At 36.3% G+C, this 16,161-nt stretch overlaps 1 protein-coding gene across 4 annotated transcripts in view; it reads right to left on the reverse strand.

Annotated features, from left to right (window-relative positions):
- The window catches only part of LOC149796438 (ATP-dependent RNA helicase DHX33-like), an 88,042-nt gene that overhangs the window by 6,980 nt on the left and 64,901 nt on the right, over positions 1–16,161 (reverse strand). For 3 of the 4 annotated variants that reach the window (XM_089961109.1, XM_089961111.1, XM_089961110.1), the window contains exons 16-19: positions 12,663–12,729; positions 11,553–11,657; positions 5,052–5,185; positions 1,283–1,349 (exon numbers count right to left, since the gene is read on the reverse strand). In XM_089961109.1, the coding sequence (XP_089817235.1) occupies positions 1,283–1,349; positions 5,052–5,185; positions 11,553–11,657; positions 12,663–12,729 (373 nt within the window). The remainder of the gene's footprint in view (positions 1–1,282; positions 1,350–5,051; positions 5,186–11,552; positions 11,658–12,662; positions 12,730–16,161) is intronic. The other variant, XM_089961112.1, reaches the window with a different exon arrangement.

Genomic DNA, 16,161 nt, shown 5'->3' on the forward strand with positions numbered 1-16,161 from the left:
ATTCTCATAGTCTGACTGATTCTAATAGTCTGACTGAATCTACTAGTCTGATTCTAATTGGCTGATTCTAATAGTCTGTTTGATTCTAATAGTCTGACTGAATCTAATAGTCTGATTCTAATAGTCTGATTATAAGTCTGACTGAATTTAATAGTCTGATTCTAATAGTCTGACTGATTCTAATAGTCTGATTCTAATTGACTGATTCTAATAGTCTGATTCTAATAGTCTGACTGATTCTAATAGTCTGATTCTAGTTCAATGATTCTAATAATCTGTCTGATTCTAATAGTCTGATTCTAGTTCAATGATTCTAATAATCTGTCTGATTCTAATTGACTGATTCTAATAGTCTGATTCTAGTTCAATGATTCTAATAACCTGTTTGATTCTAATAGTCTGACTGAATCTAATAGTCTGACTGATTCTAATAGTCTGATTCTAATTGACTGATTCTAATAGTCTGTTTGATTCTAATAGTCTGACTGATTCTAACAGTCTGACTGAATCTACTAGTCTGATTCTAATTGACTGATTCTAATAGTTTGACTGATTCTAATAGTCTGACTGATTCTAATAGTCTGACTGAATCTACTAGTCTGATTCTAATTGACTGATTCTAATAATCTGACTGATTCTAATTGTCTGTTTGATTCTAATAGTCTGAGTGATTCTAATAGTCTGACTGATTCTAATAGTCTGATTCTAGTTCAATGATTCTAATAATCTGTCTGATTCTAATAGTCTGATTCTAGTTCAATGATTCTAATAATCTGTCTGATTCTAACTGACTGATTCTAATAGTCTGATTCTAGTTCAATGATTCTAATAATCTGTTTGATTCTAATAGTCTGACTGAATCTAATAGTCTGACTGATTCTAATAGTCTGATTCTAATTGACTGATTCTAATAGTCTGTTCGATTCTAATAGTCTGACTGATTCTAACAGTCTGACTGAATCTACTAGTCTGATTCTAATTGACTGATTCTAATAGTTTGACTGATTCTAATAGTCTGACTGATTCTAATAGTCTGTTTCTAATTGACTGATTCTAATATTCTGACTGATTCTAATAGTCTGTATGATTCTAATAGTCTGACTGATTCTAATAGTCTGACTGAATCTACAAGTCTGATTCTAACTGACTGATTCTAATAGTCTGACTGATTCTAATAGTCTGACTGATTCTAATAGTCTGACTGATTCTACTAGTCTGATTCTAATTGACTCATTCTAATAGTCTGTCTGATGGATCTGTACAGCATAGTATTAGTACTTACTGTAACATATTCTCCCTCTCTCTGCAACTCAGCTGCACTCATGAAGAATCCAGCAGTCAAGCACTTTCTGTAAAGGAGGAACAGATGCTTGCTGGGCTTATGTGAACCACATTTAGTGCAAATGTGTACGTCTTAAAGGCTGTGCATGTGCATAACACCCATGGTTAAAACAGATGGCCACAAAATGCAACTAGATTCACTTTCTCCACCCATCATTTGTCTTTTTAATGCATGTGAGTGATGCCCACTTTGGAGATGACCAACAACAAAATATAGTTTAAGTCATACCATCTTCAAATTTTGTACAGTTCTTTACCGTTACATATTTAGAACTTACCTTTTAATTGGCACCATATTGCCAGTATTGTGCTGACATGCCATTAAACCATAATACATATATACCTACCTAACAATTTATCACTGAAAAAATGAGGTTCCAAAATACCTCATCACATAATTTGACATTCATTGTACAATCTGTCACACAGAAATAAATATCAAAAAGAGTAGAAGGTTTACTGTCTTGATGTGGATTTTCCTAAAGCATTGCTTCAAAAGGTATAAATGGGATTTTTTTTTATCCATTTAAGATTCAGTGTAAATATATGGTGATACATACATGGATGAAAAAATGATCAATGACAATTTTTCACTGCATAACAAGTTCTGGTAGTGTTCTAGCACGGTGGTTGGCAACCTATTTTACAGAGTGTGCCACGTTTTTTCGGATTAATTACAAAATGAACAAGCGCATGCCACCAGTAAGAGAGTAACAGTTAAAATCGTTATTTTTGTCTGTCCTTCGCATGCCACACAAAACCTATTGATGTGCCACCTTGAGGCACGCATGCCATAGGTTGCCGACCCCTGTTCTACCAACTACTAATTATGCTATGAGGTCATCACCAGGATACATATCTGCAATTTACATTGAAACCAAAAAAGAGTAAGAAATAAATTTTGATGACATGTACTTTGTAATCATATTTTCATATTTATTGCAGTTAACTATGGATTTTTTATTTTATTCTTGAGCAAATAAGATTTTCAATTGAGCCACCGTGGCAGCAATATTGGATGCAAGATTGGCACCATTTTCATTTAGGACAAACTAAACAGTGTTAGAAGACTTTTGGTGAAAAACCCAAGCCAATATGATCCATTCAGGAGAATTAGTCGGAAGATTTCAATATGAATATTGTGGCAGCCGTACTGGATGTCTGCAGGACACCATTTTCACTTAGGACCAATTAGATATCATATAAAGCCTTTTAGTGAAAACCCTAGTCAGAATGACTATCAAAACTTGCGGAGTAGTTGTTGTTGTTGTTGTTGAGTTTAATTATAGTGGTGTGCGCACAATAGTTGTTCCTGGGGAAGGGGATGGTGCCACCTCCCCCAGGCTTTTATGGATTCAAGGAACCCTGATAGTTTGGCCTCAATCTGTGGGTCCATAAAGGTCCCTTACAGTTGAATGGTTGGCTGTCATTAGTGGGAAGGAGAGCTCGGGAACGGTCCTGCTTGCTTTACATCGCTGGTTTCTTGTTGCATTTGCCTGGTGTTTTTTGCGATTTTTTTTTTATTTTTTTTTTAAATTTTTTTTCTTTTTTTTCTTCTTCAAAATGTTCTAAAAGGAAGGGGGGATGTTCTATGCTGTTTATAGAGGTTCTTAGTAGAAATCATGTATGAAGAGATTGCAGAGTAGTGATAACAAGATTTTCAATGGGATGTTAAACCAGGATCATTTTCATTCAGGACTAACTAGATACCATAAGAATTCTTCTGATGAAATAATCACAAATTTACTTTCAAGACAGCTGCCATGGCACCATTTTCATTCTGGAACAATTAAATATCACTATTAGTCTTCAAATGAGAAAAAAAATGTGGATCTGACTATCCACCCAGGAGGATTAGCAATAAGACAGCCAAAGTGGCCACCATATTTGACATCAGATTGGCACATTTTTAAGGCCAACTAGACACCATAAGTAGTCCGGTCAAGACCCTGTGCTTATATTACCCTCCCATTGGAAAGAGAATCAATAACAAGATTTTTAATACGGCTGCTTTGGTGACCATATTGGATGTCAGACTAACACTATTTTCATTTAGGACCAACTAGATACCATAAAAAGCAAAAGTCCCTTGTTGGGTCATAACCATCCATTCAGGATTGATAAGGATAAGAGGATTTTCAAGATCGCTGATCTGGCATCAATAGTGGATGTCTGAGCAGCACCATCGTCATTTAGGACCAACTAGACTTTATGATGTTTGTGTGTGTGTTAAGCTTCATGACAAGCCTCCAAATAGTTTAGGAGTAGGTAAAACAAACTTGTGCAAATGGACAGACAGACATCAGCTGATGAATGATGGATGAAAAACAATGAACAATGGACAACAGGCCACTGCACAATCTCTTCAGGTCATGAACAGTAAAGCTAAGATATATACGATAGTCAAAATGCAAATGGAAAATGCATGGAATGGTGAAGGAATGTAAATGAAATTCAAACATGACTGGAATGCAAATGGAAAATACATGGAATGCAGAAGGAATGTAAATGAAATGCAAACAAAATACAGATTTTGTAAATAACCCATTTCTGGGTTTGTATTTTTTGTGAAGCTCTGAAAATGCTGCATTAAAATATTCATCACAAATATATGTAGATATTTTCTAGATTACCTCAGCTTTTTATCAGTATCAGAATTTACCTTATCAAAAGAATCCTTGTTTTTACTAATACACTGCCACATAATCTTTAATTTTGAAAACACAGGTAAAGCATTATGTTGTAGGTCATGCAAAAATACAATAGTTATTAATGTTACAATTCAATTTATATTTGAAAATTAAAATTCATTTTTAAATTTCTCTCATTCTCCCTGAAACTCTCTCACTAATTTATATGAAAGAAAAAGTCACATTTCCCTATTTTTTATCTAACCCAAGTACAAGCCCTGGCACTGGAACATATCAATTATCTAATCCCATCAGCTAACTTGCTATTGTCTAGTGATGTCTGAGTTAAGCTCTAACATCATAGCTTCTCAATCCCATGCACAAACCCTTCAGCTATGAAATGTCTTGAGCCCAAATTTTGAATTTTGACTTAAAATTCAGAATGTTTACTGTCATTAGTTTACATAAAAAAGCTACAATAACCAACTTTCAGAATTCAAAAAATATTTTTACAATATTACCAATGTCAAAAGACTAAATTTAATTGAGTTCAAGATGGTTTGTAACTATAGGGTTTGTGTTGGGGAAGAAAGATAAAGAATAAAGGTTTCACTTAAAATTTTAATCAATAAATTTTTACACAAGTACCAGTTAAAGCAGGAGGAGTTAACTCTCAACAGACAAGTGTTCTATTAAGGCAATAATTTACATTCTTAGGTCTGTTAAATTAAAAAGCAATGGTACCCAGGAAAGTTAGTAAAAATGTTATATATTTGCTAGGGTGATGTTATTATTCTTATTTCTAATGATGGCTAACAACTCATCTCTTACTGTGACTCCCCTTGTTCCAATGTACACAATACTGAAACTAGATAATTGCTTTAGTTCAAACTCCAAAAGGCAGCCCTTGATTCTGGATTTTTTCGTATTCAAATACACTCCACTGATGACAGGAAACACAAATGTTGAAAAAAGTTCCATCAATGAGTCAGTTCGAAAGAGACATGCAATAACCAACAAAAGAGGACATTACAGTGGCTTTGTCCTGAACTAAGCAACTTTTGATAATGGGTTACCCACCTAATTGGAACAGTGTCCCTGCCACATGACTGTATTGGCAGCTCCTGTCTTTCACATATCTCCTTAAGCTGTCGTCTCACCTCTTGTGCTGTCTTCATGTTTCTCATGTCTATGAAGTTTTCATGACACCATTGCTAGAAAGATACAACAAATTGAATCTGAGTTACTGTTGTTGTTGAGTTTAATTATAGTGGCGTGTGCACAATTGTGCATGTGCCACTTTTTCTGACTGCAACGCAGCCTACTAGTTGTTCCTGGGGAAGGAAATGGTGCCACCTTCCCCAGGCTTTTATGGGTTCAAGGAACCCTGATAGTCTGGCCTCAATCTGTGGGTCCATAAAGGTCCCTTACAGTTTAATGGTTGGTTGTCATTAGTGGGAAGGAGAGCTCTGGAACGGTCCTGGTTACTTCATATCACTGGTTTCTTGTTGCATTTGCCTGGTGTTTCATGCAGGTTTTTTTTCTTCTTTTTCTTCAAAATGTTCTAAAAAGGGGTGTGTGTGTTCTATGCTGTTTAGAGGTTGTTACCAGAAATCATGTATGAAAAGAGATTTTCAAGGTTATTATGGTATTACTAGTCGAGGTGTTTTGGGTGTGCTTCCTACGTTATGTTATTTGTAAGTTTTTAGATATTGCCTCTTTAAGTTATTTATTTATTAATGTTTTTAGAAATTGAATGTCATTTATACTTCATTTAGCAAGAGACCAGAGTCCTAGCTGATTACTCGGTTCGTTAAGGACATCTAGGACATCCTATTTGGCAGTTTCCTTAGTTTTTGATAGGTGCTTCGTAAGTGAATTATTTATTAATATTTTTATAAAACTGAATGATATGTTATGGGTTTTTATGTAGGGGCTTCTAAATTTATTTAGCTAGTTACTGTGTCTTTTGGTTTTGTGGGGATAGTAATTATATTTTGTTCCAAAGTCCTGCTGAGTCTATGAATTTATTTATATTTTTATATGCTGATTCTGGGTATGTGTGTGGTGATCCAATCTCTTTTTGGTTTTTGATAAATATTTTCCTAGCGGGTTGATATTTTGGGCATATATTGAATATGTGGTGTAGATCTTCGGTGGTGTGGCAGTTAAAGCAGTTAATGGTTGCTGGTTTGGGTCCTATAAACCTTCCAAAACTGCTTGCTAGTTTAGTTTTTCCAGTTATTATCCTGTTTATGGTTTTCTGTTCTAAATAGGTACCCTTAGGTAGCTGTATGTTCCTATCTACGGTTTTTTGGGTTTCATAGTGCTTTTTACCTTTTGTGGAGGAATTCCATAAATCTTGCCATTTTTGGTCTATATATGTTTGCGCGAAGCTTAGTGCTTCTGTAAAGCTATAGTTAAGCTTGATAGAGTTTTGATCTCCTAGTTTGGTTTGTGCAACTTTGTCTGCTGTTTTGTTGCCAGAGATTCCAATGTGCGATGGTATCCACATAAGCTCGACTAATTGATGTGCTGTGGTGATATCGTCGATTAATTGGCATGCTCTGTCGAGGAATTGTTCCCTGGAGTGTGTATTGCAATTTTGGTTTGATTTGATAATGCTTAGGGAATCACTTATAATGACTGCTTTAGGTAATTGGTTGTCTTTGATCCATTGGAGTGATTCAAGTATAGCCCAGAATTCAGTGGTGTAAATGGAGCAATAGTCAGGTAATCTGGATCCCGTTTCTATATTGAATTCTGGGATGACTATTGCTGCTGCTGTTCTTGGTTGGTTGTTTGTTTTTGATCCATCAGTATATATTTTAACATAGTCCGGGTATTTTTGGTTGATTTCATTTACCAGTACAGGTTTTAGTACGTTTTCTTGTCCTTCTTTATTGCCTAATTTGGTAGCTTCAGTGTTAATCCTTGGTGGTTTTTGTAACCATGGTGATTTGTTCTGGTCTGTATTGTTTGTTACCTGTTTTTTCAGTAGAGGTATTTTATCTCTTGGTTCAAGGATTACTTTGCCACTTAATGTGGTGGGTATCGGAGTTACTGTAAAGATATCAAACTCAAGGGGTTCTCTAAGGTGTAGTGTTTCACCTCAGACTCGAGGGATTCTGTAAGATGTAGCTTTCCATATCAAACTCAAGGGGTTCTGTAGCATATAGTGATTACCTCAAACTCAAGGGGTTCCCTCCAATATGTAGTTGGGAGGGGGGGGGGCTAATTTCAATTATGTAATGCTTATCTGCTAACTTTGCATTGCTACTCTTTTCCACAATGATAAGTCCCAAGTCCTAGCTAAATATTCCATTGTCAGATTTGTAACTGGAGGGCCAGAAAAGAACAGAACATGACCCTAGTCTGATTCCTTATTCATATTCTACATACAGACTTTTGACTTAGCTACATGACATCATATGTGGGTGGAAGGAGTAAATCTTTGCAATAGTAGCAGGCAAGCATTATATAATTAAAATTACTCCCCCCACTATATTTTAATAGCAGTAATACATTACTATTGCAATGCTGAATCAGCCAGTTAAGAGGGAGGCTAATGACCTCGAAAACAAAACTGGTATAAAAAAAATGTGCTTACCTATACTACAGGAGTGTTTTCTACTGTAAGCTGGAAGATGTCTGGGCCACATGTTGTGCTATTATGAAAGGATACCACACATAAAGGGTACAATGATGAAAAGGTAGCATGAGACTGCAAGAAGGCAGCTTACATGACATTATCCAAAGACCCAAGATATAACAACAGCCCTAACTTAATGCATTTTAATTCTCATGAAAGAAAGATCCCTCTCTGTGAGGGTCTGATACACTATCTTGATAGTGAGAACAATAGACCTGGCAAAGTTGGCCACCCAAATATCTCTGGAATTCTTATGAGGGAGAAAGAAATAATTCCAACCTTTTCTTCTCCTTTCAAGGAAAATCAAACAGAAACCAAAAGGGACCTAACTGGGTAAAGGGACCTAACTCTTGACCATGTCTAGCGCAGATATAACTCAGATTGGGAATCTCAATAGAAACAGGAGCTACTGCCAAAGGGAAAACAAATCATAGTTCCCAAAGAACTGAAAACAACCCTTTTTGACCAACAAGGTATGAATTTCTCCCCTTCTCTGCATTGATGTTAAGGAGTGCAGAATGGGTGCTTCAAGGGCAAGGTTCTCCAAGGATTGTGTATGTGATTTGGATTTTTAATGTAGCTTTAACAATTTTTCAGTCATATCACTACAATGTCTGCAATGTGGCAGTCTGTAGTGATGTCTAGCACTGGGGCATCATGCTGAAGACATGTAGCATCATGTCCCACCTAGAGGGGGACACTCTAACCACTTAGGCCACTGGATACTCAATTGCACATGGTAGAGGGGGTGTCACAGAACACATGATTAGGTTCCAGCAAAGCATTACTGAGTGAGATAGTGGTCTCTAAAGCTCAAAATACCTGATGAGATCAGAAAAATGAGTGAATTACTGGTTTCTCAAGCTCCAATACCTGATGAGATCAGAAAGATTAGGATCTGACCCAATGGTAGAACATCTAGAGAACTTGAGAGTATTAGACTGTTGTTTAAAAGTTTGTGTATTTTTAATAACAGTGGCCATATTTGATGGCAGTAGGGGACCCAAGGCACTTACTTTTACAGTTTACTGACATCTCACCTCTGTCTACATGGGTATGCATCTTGATTTGGCCAATGTGAGTATGTGAGAAGGTTTTCCAGTACCTGTGGCCCTGGGCAGCCAAGTGGTCCAAGGCATTCACCCTTACAGATCTGAGACATCTCACCATGTCTGCATTGGTTCAAGTTTCAGGCTTGGCCAGCATGTGTATGTGTGAAGGCTTGCCATAAGCTTCCCATGGATCAATAGTTCTTCCTGGGATTTTTCCGGGTTCTTCCTCTATCAGATATACTGGCAGCCATGTATAAGCCTATCAAGTGCTGAAAAATAGCATTAAACCCAAAACAACAACAACAACAACCAATTTCCAGTAGCTTCCAGTGGGTCAGAGGTTTCTCCTAGGGCTTCCCTGGGCTCTTCCTCCAACAATCATACTGGCCACCTAGTATAACCTGTCATCTCCTGAAAAATGGTTTTTAAACCCCAAAAAGCCTAACCAAAAACTGATGGCAGATGGGCATCATTTACATTAATTTTGAAAGGTCTTTATGCCAGGATGCTTTCTGTCAAGTATGGTAAAATTTTATTTTGGAGTTTGGAGAAGTTGTTTAAAGGTTTAGCTATTTTTTGCAACAGCGGCTTTTCTATTTTTAATGAAAGTGGTTAAATTTGATAGCAGACTGGCCGCCAGGATATTCAATGGCAGATAAGCATCATGTCAGTAAATTGGAAAGACCTTCTTGGCAGGATACTTTCGTTAAATTTGGTTAAATTCTGTTAATCAGTCTTTGCAAAGAAGCCTTTCAAAGGATTTTACATTTTTTGTAATGGTAGACATACTGATGATGGATAGGCATCATTTATATAAAAGTGACAGCTACCAAAGTCAGAAATGTTTTCTGTTAAATTTGTTCAAATTTTATTAAGAGGTTGATACGAAGCCATTGAAAGTCTCCTATTATGCTGGTCTTATTCTTGACAGTGGATTTGGCATCACTTAAATAAATTATATACCTTCATGCCAGGATGTCTTATATTACATTTGGTCAAACTATGTTGAGTGGTTTTTGAGAACAATTTAACAATTTCTCTATTTTTAATAACAGCAGTCATATTTGGTGGTGGATAAATATCATTTAAATAAATTTAGAAGAGCTTCAAGCCCTGATGCTTTCTGAACAATTCTTAAGAAGCTTAAAGTTTCTTCTATTTTATTTTGCAATAGTGGCTGTATTTAAGAGCAATACAGCATCATTTGAACAAATATGAAAGAGCATCATGCCTAGATACTACCTTTCGAATTTTGTCAAAATCTTTTCATCAGTACTTGAAAAGAAGTTGCTATTTGGTCAAATTCTATTGTTTGATTCTTGAGAAGAAATTGATGAAAGATTTTTCTACTGTCAGCAATGGTGGACATATCTGACAGTGGATCAGCAACATTTAAACAACTTTTAAAGAGCTTTGTGCCAGAATGATTTCTGTCATTTTTGGTAAATTTTTGTACAGTATTTTTTTATAGAAGATGTATACAACAATTGTGAACAGATGGTGAAAGTTAAATGAATGGTCATATCTTAAGTTTACATGGCCTTATTTATGGCCAGGTCTGCATACATGGCCTTATTTATGGCCAGGTCTGCATACATGGCCTTATTTATGGCCAGGTCTGCATACATGGCCTTATTTATGGCCAGGTGAACTAAAATGAAGACCAGTTCTGCATACTGAGCACATGATCAAATCATTACTATAAAACATGTGAACCTGACCCTAAAGTCAAAAGGGAGAGTGAGCATATCACACAATTAACTGTCTTAGCTTCACAATGGAAAAAACAAAACAAAACCTAAAACAAATTTTCTATGACTGTGACCTCTAACTAAAAGGGGTAAGTAAACCTGTCATAAAATGAATTGTCTTTGCTTCATAATGATTCATGCCAAGTATGGTAAGAATCTATCAAGGAGTTTAGGAAATATATGCAAATATAAAACTGTAACCAAAACCATAACAAACTACTGATGTCACCACCAATGCCATCAGAAAAGTTACTGCTTTGTCTTGCTTGCCACTAACATAGGTTTTGAAAATAAACAAGTGTTCTGTGAAATCTCACCTGCATTTGCATACCTGCCAGTATAACCCTTGTATCTAACTTTGATATGGACAAATCCATAACATTCTTGACCATAATTGTCAAGTAAGCGAGCCAGGCAAGACAAAATCCTAACACATCAGTGTATAAACTGTAAACCTAAGTAAATACAAACTGTAACTTAAGTATCATCTAAGTTAACCGATGAATACAACAACTGATGTTAAGGATGTGTCATTTTCAAAACACAAAACTTTCACAATGTTTACAATGAGACATCCTTTCTACTTCAACAAACAAGACAGAACTCACAGCATATCAGCATATACATTTTAGACTTATTGCAATATAATATCAATCTTTAAGTTCAATGGAGCATAAAAATGCACAAGAAATGTAACTTTGAAAACCTGTATATATAAAAAATTAAAAATTTAACATTGTTCATAATGACGAAGTAAGTCTTCAGCTTGGCCAGGCAAGACAAGTCAGGAACTCCTAGCATATAAACTTTATATCCACAGTAATATTATCTAAACAATTCACTTGAATACAGTCAGCAATATAGATGAAATACAACATAAACTTTAACACAAAACTTGAACACTGTCCACCATGATGAAGAAATTCAAGACATGAATTCCTAGACCTTAAACCCCTACCAATATAAACTCCAGATTAGTTAACAAGCAATCATTAATGGAAAGATGATGTATGACAGGTGATACACAATTCTACATCATTAAATGAAAATTACTTCCACTTAAATCTAATTGGTATAATATAAAAGCAAACTCAGAGCTGAGCCTTATTTGCTGTACATCCCATACCTTATTGCCATTGACACTCTTGTATGCTCGGTAGATATTCAAAAAGGTGATATGGTCCCCATCACTGGAAATAAACTTCTGTCTAACTGCCAAGGCTTCCTCTCGCTGTTAGAAAAAGGTTGAATGATCATCACTGTTATCATCATCAGTATCATTACTATGAAGAACAAAACCATCACCCTCATCATGGTTGCTTTTATCATTTGTTATCATCATCATCATCATCCTGGTATGAAGATGTTTCTCCAATAGGAAACATACCATAATAACTACTGTTATATGTCCTCATGAAAACAAATCAACTCACTTACATGCAGATGCTTGGCCGATATAATCTGAGAAAGAAATACAATACTACTAATAAGAAGATAACAGTCCTGTATTTGAGAATGTTATGATTTTATTTTTCAACTGCAACAAATTATGCTTTACTAGCAATGTGTCAGCAAAGCCATTTCAATGGATATGCAACAGGAAAACTACCATTAACATCATTCAATGCTCAAAACACAAGACAGTTATCAATACTGTAAGACACTTCTAAAAATTATGTCAAAAATAAAAATGTAATTCTCTTAGACACCACATTAGAGAGAAAGACATGATGTCACAATGGCATCATAATGTCAGCACATTGCGAACTTTAATGCCACAAATTCTGAGCTGTGACCAATTCGATTTTGTTTTCGTTTTATTGACTTTGACAATGCATAAGCAACTTGTGGAATAAGCAGAATGAACTATGTAGCAATTTGTCATGGTACTGACTTTTACTGTTGGCACAGGTGAAGAGTTTACAAATATGGACAGATTCAAAATATCCCACACATCATGCAATTAATACAACTATTTTGACACCTGCAGTTCTCTTTCCTTTAAATATTTGTGAAAATGTACAAAACTTTATTAGACACTTTTGAGACATTCATGATTTATATACCACTGACAGTTTTTTATTATAAAAGCCTGATTACACTGTTTTAATTCAAATATTTAGCCTGTTTTGAGGTCTTGATGTGTTTTAACTTCTATCTACTGTATATGCTCGAGTATAAGAAACCCCCTAAACTGAACAGGTATAAATACTATCTACCCTACCAGTCATACTACCTTGTTTGGAGGGGTGAAGAGAACAGAATCCACTGACAATATAGACACAATGGTCAAAATCTCCTCCCTGAAAATAAATAAATGCCCAAAATTAGTCAACAAATGTTTTTAAAAGTAGACCTGTTAACAATGAGTACATCACAATGAGCCCAACTAACTACAAGTTGATCCCTAGGGCCTTAAACAGCCAAAGTTATGAGAAGATGGGCATTCAGGGACCATAACTCCTGTAAATGATGACAACAAATGCTTTGAATCCAACTCCTTTCATATCTCATCAATACAAGCAAAAGCCCATGTAAAACATATAAAGTTCATAGATGAGAGGCGGGATACTAATTGTAATCATGTAATACCTGCTATCACTTGCACTGTCATCTCTTTTCATGCTGTTAGACCCAGTTCAAGGTGAATATTCCCTACTCCATTTAGTAAATGAAGGTCTAAAATGAAATAAAACAAGATCCCAGTCTGATTCTTTTGTTATTGCTTTCATTCCAAATAGCATCCATGTTCTGACTCAGATAGAGACTGAAGGAATCAGAGCAGGGAAGGAGGAGTCAACTAGGTAATAACAGTAGTTAAGTATTACATAATTAAAATAAGTTTTACCCATCACAAAAATTACATTTTGAAAGCAACAATACAATACCTGCTATTAATGCATCGCTAAATTTACTAACACGATGGGAGGCTGATGGCCTATGGGTAAACTGTCAAAATGAACTTACCATTTGTTGTAGTTGGTTGCTGCACATTATGCTGGAGGATGGCTTGACAATTCTGATACGCTGATACAACTTGACCTAATGCATATATGCCTTTGTTCTTGTAAGACATGGACGGAAGGCAGAACAACCAATGGTTTGAGTAAGACTGCCAGAAGACGTATTATATGATGGTAATTGCATCAGCCAGTAAAGATTCATTAAGAAAGGCCCAAGGTGTCGCAATAACCCTAACCTAGTGAGCTCTGATTCTCATAAAAGAAAGATCTTTCTCAGTGAGAGACCAATATGCTCCTATGACAGTATAATCCCACCTCCTGATGGTGGCTGCCAAAATATAAAATCACCATTGAAAGGGAGAAAGAGACAGATGAGATGAATTCATTTCCTTTTTTAGATTAGGCCAAACAGAAGTATAAATAACCCTAAAAAGATAAATGAGCATGTCTAGATTAGGCCAAACAGAAATAACCCTAAAAAGATAAATGAGCATGTCTAGATTAGGCCAAACAGAAATAACCCTAAAAAGATATATGAGCATGTCTAGATTAGGCCAAACAGAAATAACCCTAAAAAGATAAATGAGCATGTCTAGATTAGGCCAAACAGAAATAACCCTAAAAAGATAAATGAGCATGTCTAGATTAGGCCAAACAGAAATAACCCTAAAAAGATAAATGAGCATGTCTAGATTAGGTCAAACAGAAATAACCCTAAAAAGATAAATGAGCATGTCTAGATTAGGCCAAACAGAAATAACCCTAAAAAGATAAATGAGCATGTCCTGATCATCCCCAGCAAAAATGTGACTGCATAAAGGATATCAAAATAGGATCAGGGGTTACTGACGGAAGTTCATTTTTGGCCAGAAACCCAGGCTGATAAAGACGAGAGACTGAATCATAATTACCACTTAAATCATCAACAACTCTTTTCCACTAATAAGGCATGAATTTCACATTTTCTCCCAACTGATGCTAATGAGAGAAGACTTTATGAAGGCTGATGTTCTCAAAAACATTGCCAAAAGATTCACAAGTAATTTAGATTATGGTTAAAGAAAATACTAAATACTTCACCTATGCAGTAAAGAGGCAGAGCTTATTCTCTGAAGATCAAGGTACCTGATCAGTTCTGAAATATGAGGTGTGGTGGAGCATATAGAGAACTTACTAATATTATAGATGGCATCCCCATATACTTTAATGGTGGACATTAAGCAGTCTTTTTCCTCAAAAAGAAAATATCTTTAATTACAGTTAAATGGATGCCTGATAGGATCGACAGATTTCCTACAGTATTAAATACAAAACATTTCCCACTTGCTGTTTTTAACCTTGCAAGTCAACTGATGTGAGCCACACATGATAGTACACAATCTGTGGATTGTCACATATGAGGAACCTTCTGTACTGTGAAATCAAATTCCTCCTCAGTTGTAATTCCCTGGGGTTTTCTACCAACAGTTTGAGGTCCATGAACCATATCCATTGGTGCTACAGAATGGCTCTTAAAGATAGAAAGGCATATGCATTGTCAATCCCAATTCAGACTGAAGGAGTTCTCTGTCCATGCCTTCTGGTCTGGAATTAGAGAGGCATAACAAGACCATTCTGTGAGAATTACACAACCTTGTCTGGCCAGGCTGTCTGCAAGGATATTTCTCTTACTCAGAATGTGGCAGACTCTAAGAGTGAGCTCCTCTGTGACTGTCCAATGAAGAAGGTTTTAAACGTCCAATCACAAAAAGGGGTACGAGTATCTTCTTGACATCTGAGGTACACTACAACAGGCTGTCCTGGGCAACCATGATGCAACAACATAATATATGGTTTACACACCCTTATAGTGCTTAAAAAACTGACTGCATTTCAAGTTCACTGAGATGAAGGAAAGTTTCTTCCCAAAGCCACAAACCCTGCAGAACTATTTCAGATCTTGGTCACCATTCCATCTCAAATCTGAGGCCTCAATGAACAGAAAAGAGGCATGAATCAGATCCTGATGAAATCTGGATCCTATGTGGATCTGACCACACAGAGTGGTCCTGTGCAGTCTCCAGTTTGCTAGCAGCAGGAAATGGAATGACCACAAAGAAAGTTTATTGCATTCAGAGTCCCCAGGAAAGAGAGGTATAGCTGAGGAAACAATAAAGTCTTCTCAGACAGACTTACTATGAAAGAGAGGATCCCTGAGATGCTGTTGGGAGAAACCCAAACTGTCCCTTGACAAATAAGAAAATTCATCCACATGTTAATGAAATTCTAAGGGACCAGATCGGATTTGTCTTGATTGGGAATTAGTCCCTGACAAATCTCTGTCTTCCAACAGAGTGAAATGTCTCTCAGAAGGGCACATCTGTTGATGTTGTGCTTCAACCACTCATCAAAATACTAGATTTGGTGACCTCTTAAGATCTCAAATGACCCTGGTGACTACTGAAGACCTTGAGTGAATCACTATATACTATACATGGTACAGAATCTAGGGCAAAGGGGTAAGCCATAGACTGAAAAATCTCCTGGCCTAGAAAAAATCACAGGAATTTACTGTGAAGTGGGAATAATGGAATATGATAGTGGAAAGGACCAACACATCATCCACGAGATCTGACCAAGCCTCTAGGGCCATAGTGACACCTACTAGGAATCACGGATGATGGATCATGGCAGGAAAGGGTGCAACTCTCTAGGGCCAACTGCCCCCTTAGAGAGGGAGGGGTCCACAGACTTTCTCCACTAGCCACTCCAGTCACCTTGTTATGTAAAAGA

The sequence above is a fragment of the Sinohyriopsis cumingii genome, chromosome 6 (assembly GCF_028554795.1).
Source record: "Sinohyriopsis cumingii isolate HCF-2022 chromosome 6, ASM2855479v2, whole genome shotgun sequence".
NCBI lineage: Eukaryota > Metazoa > Mollusca > Bivalvia > Unionida > Unionidae > Sinohyriopsis > Sinohyriopsis cumingii.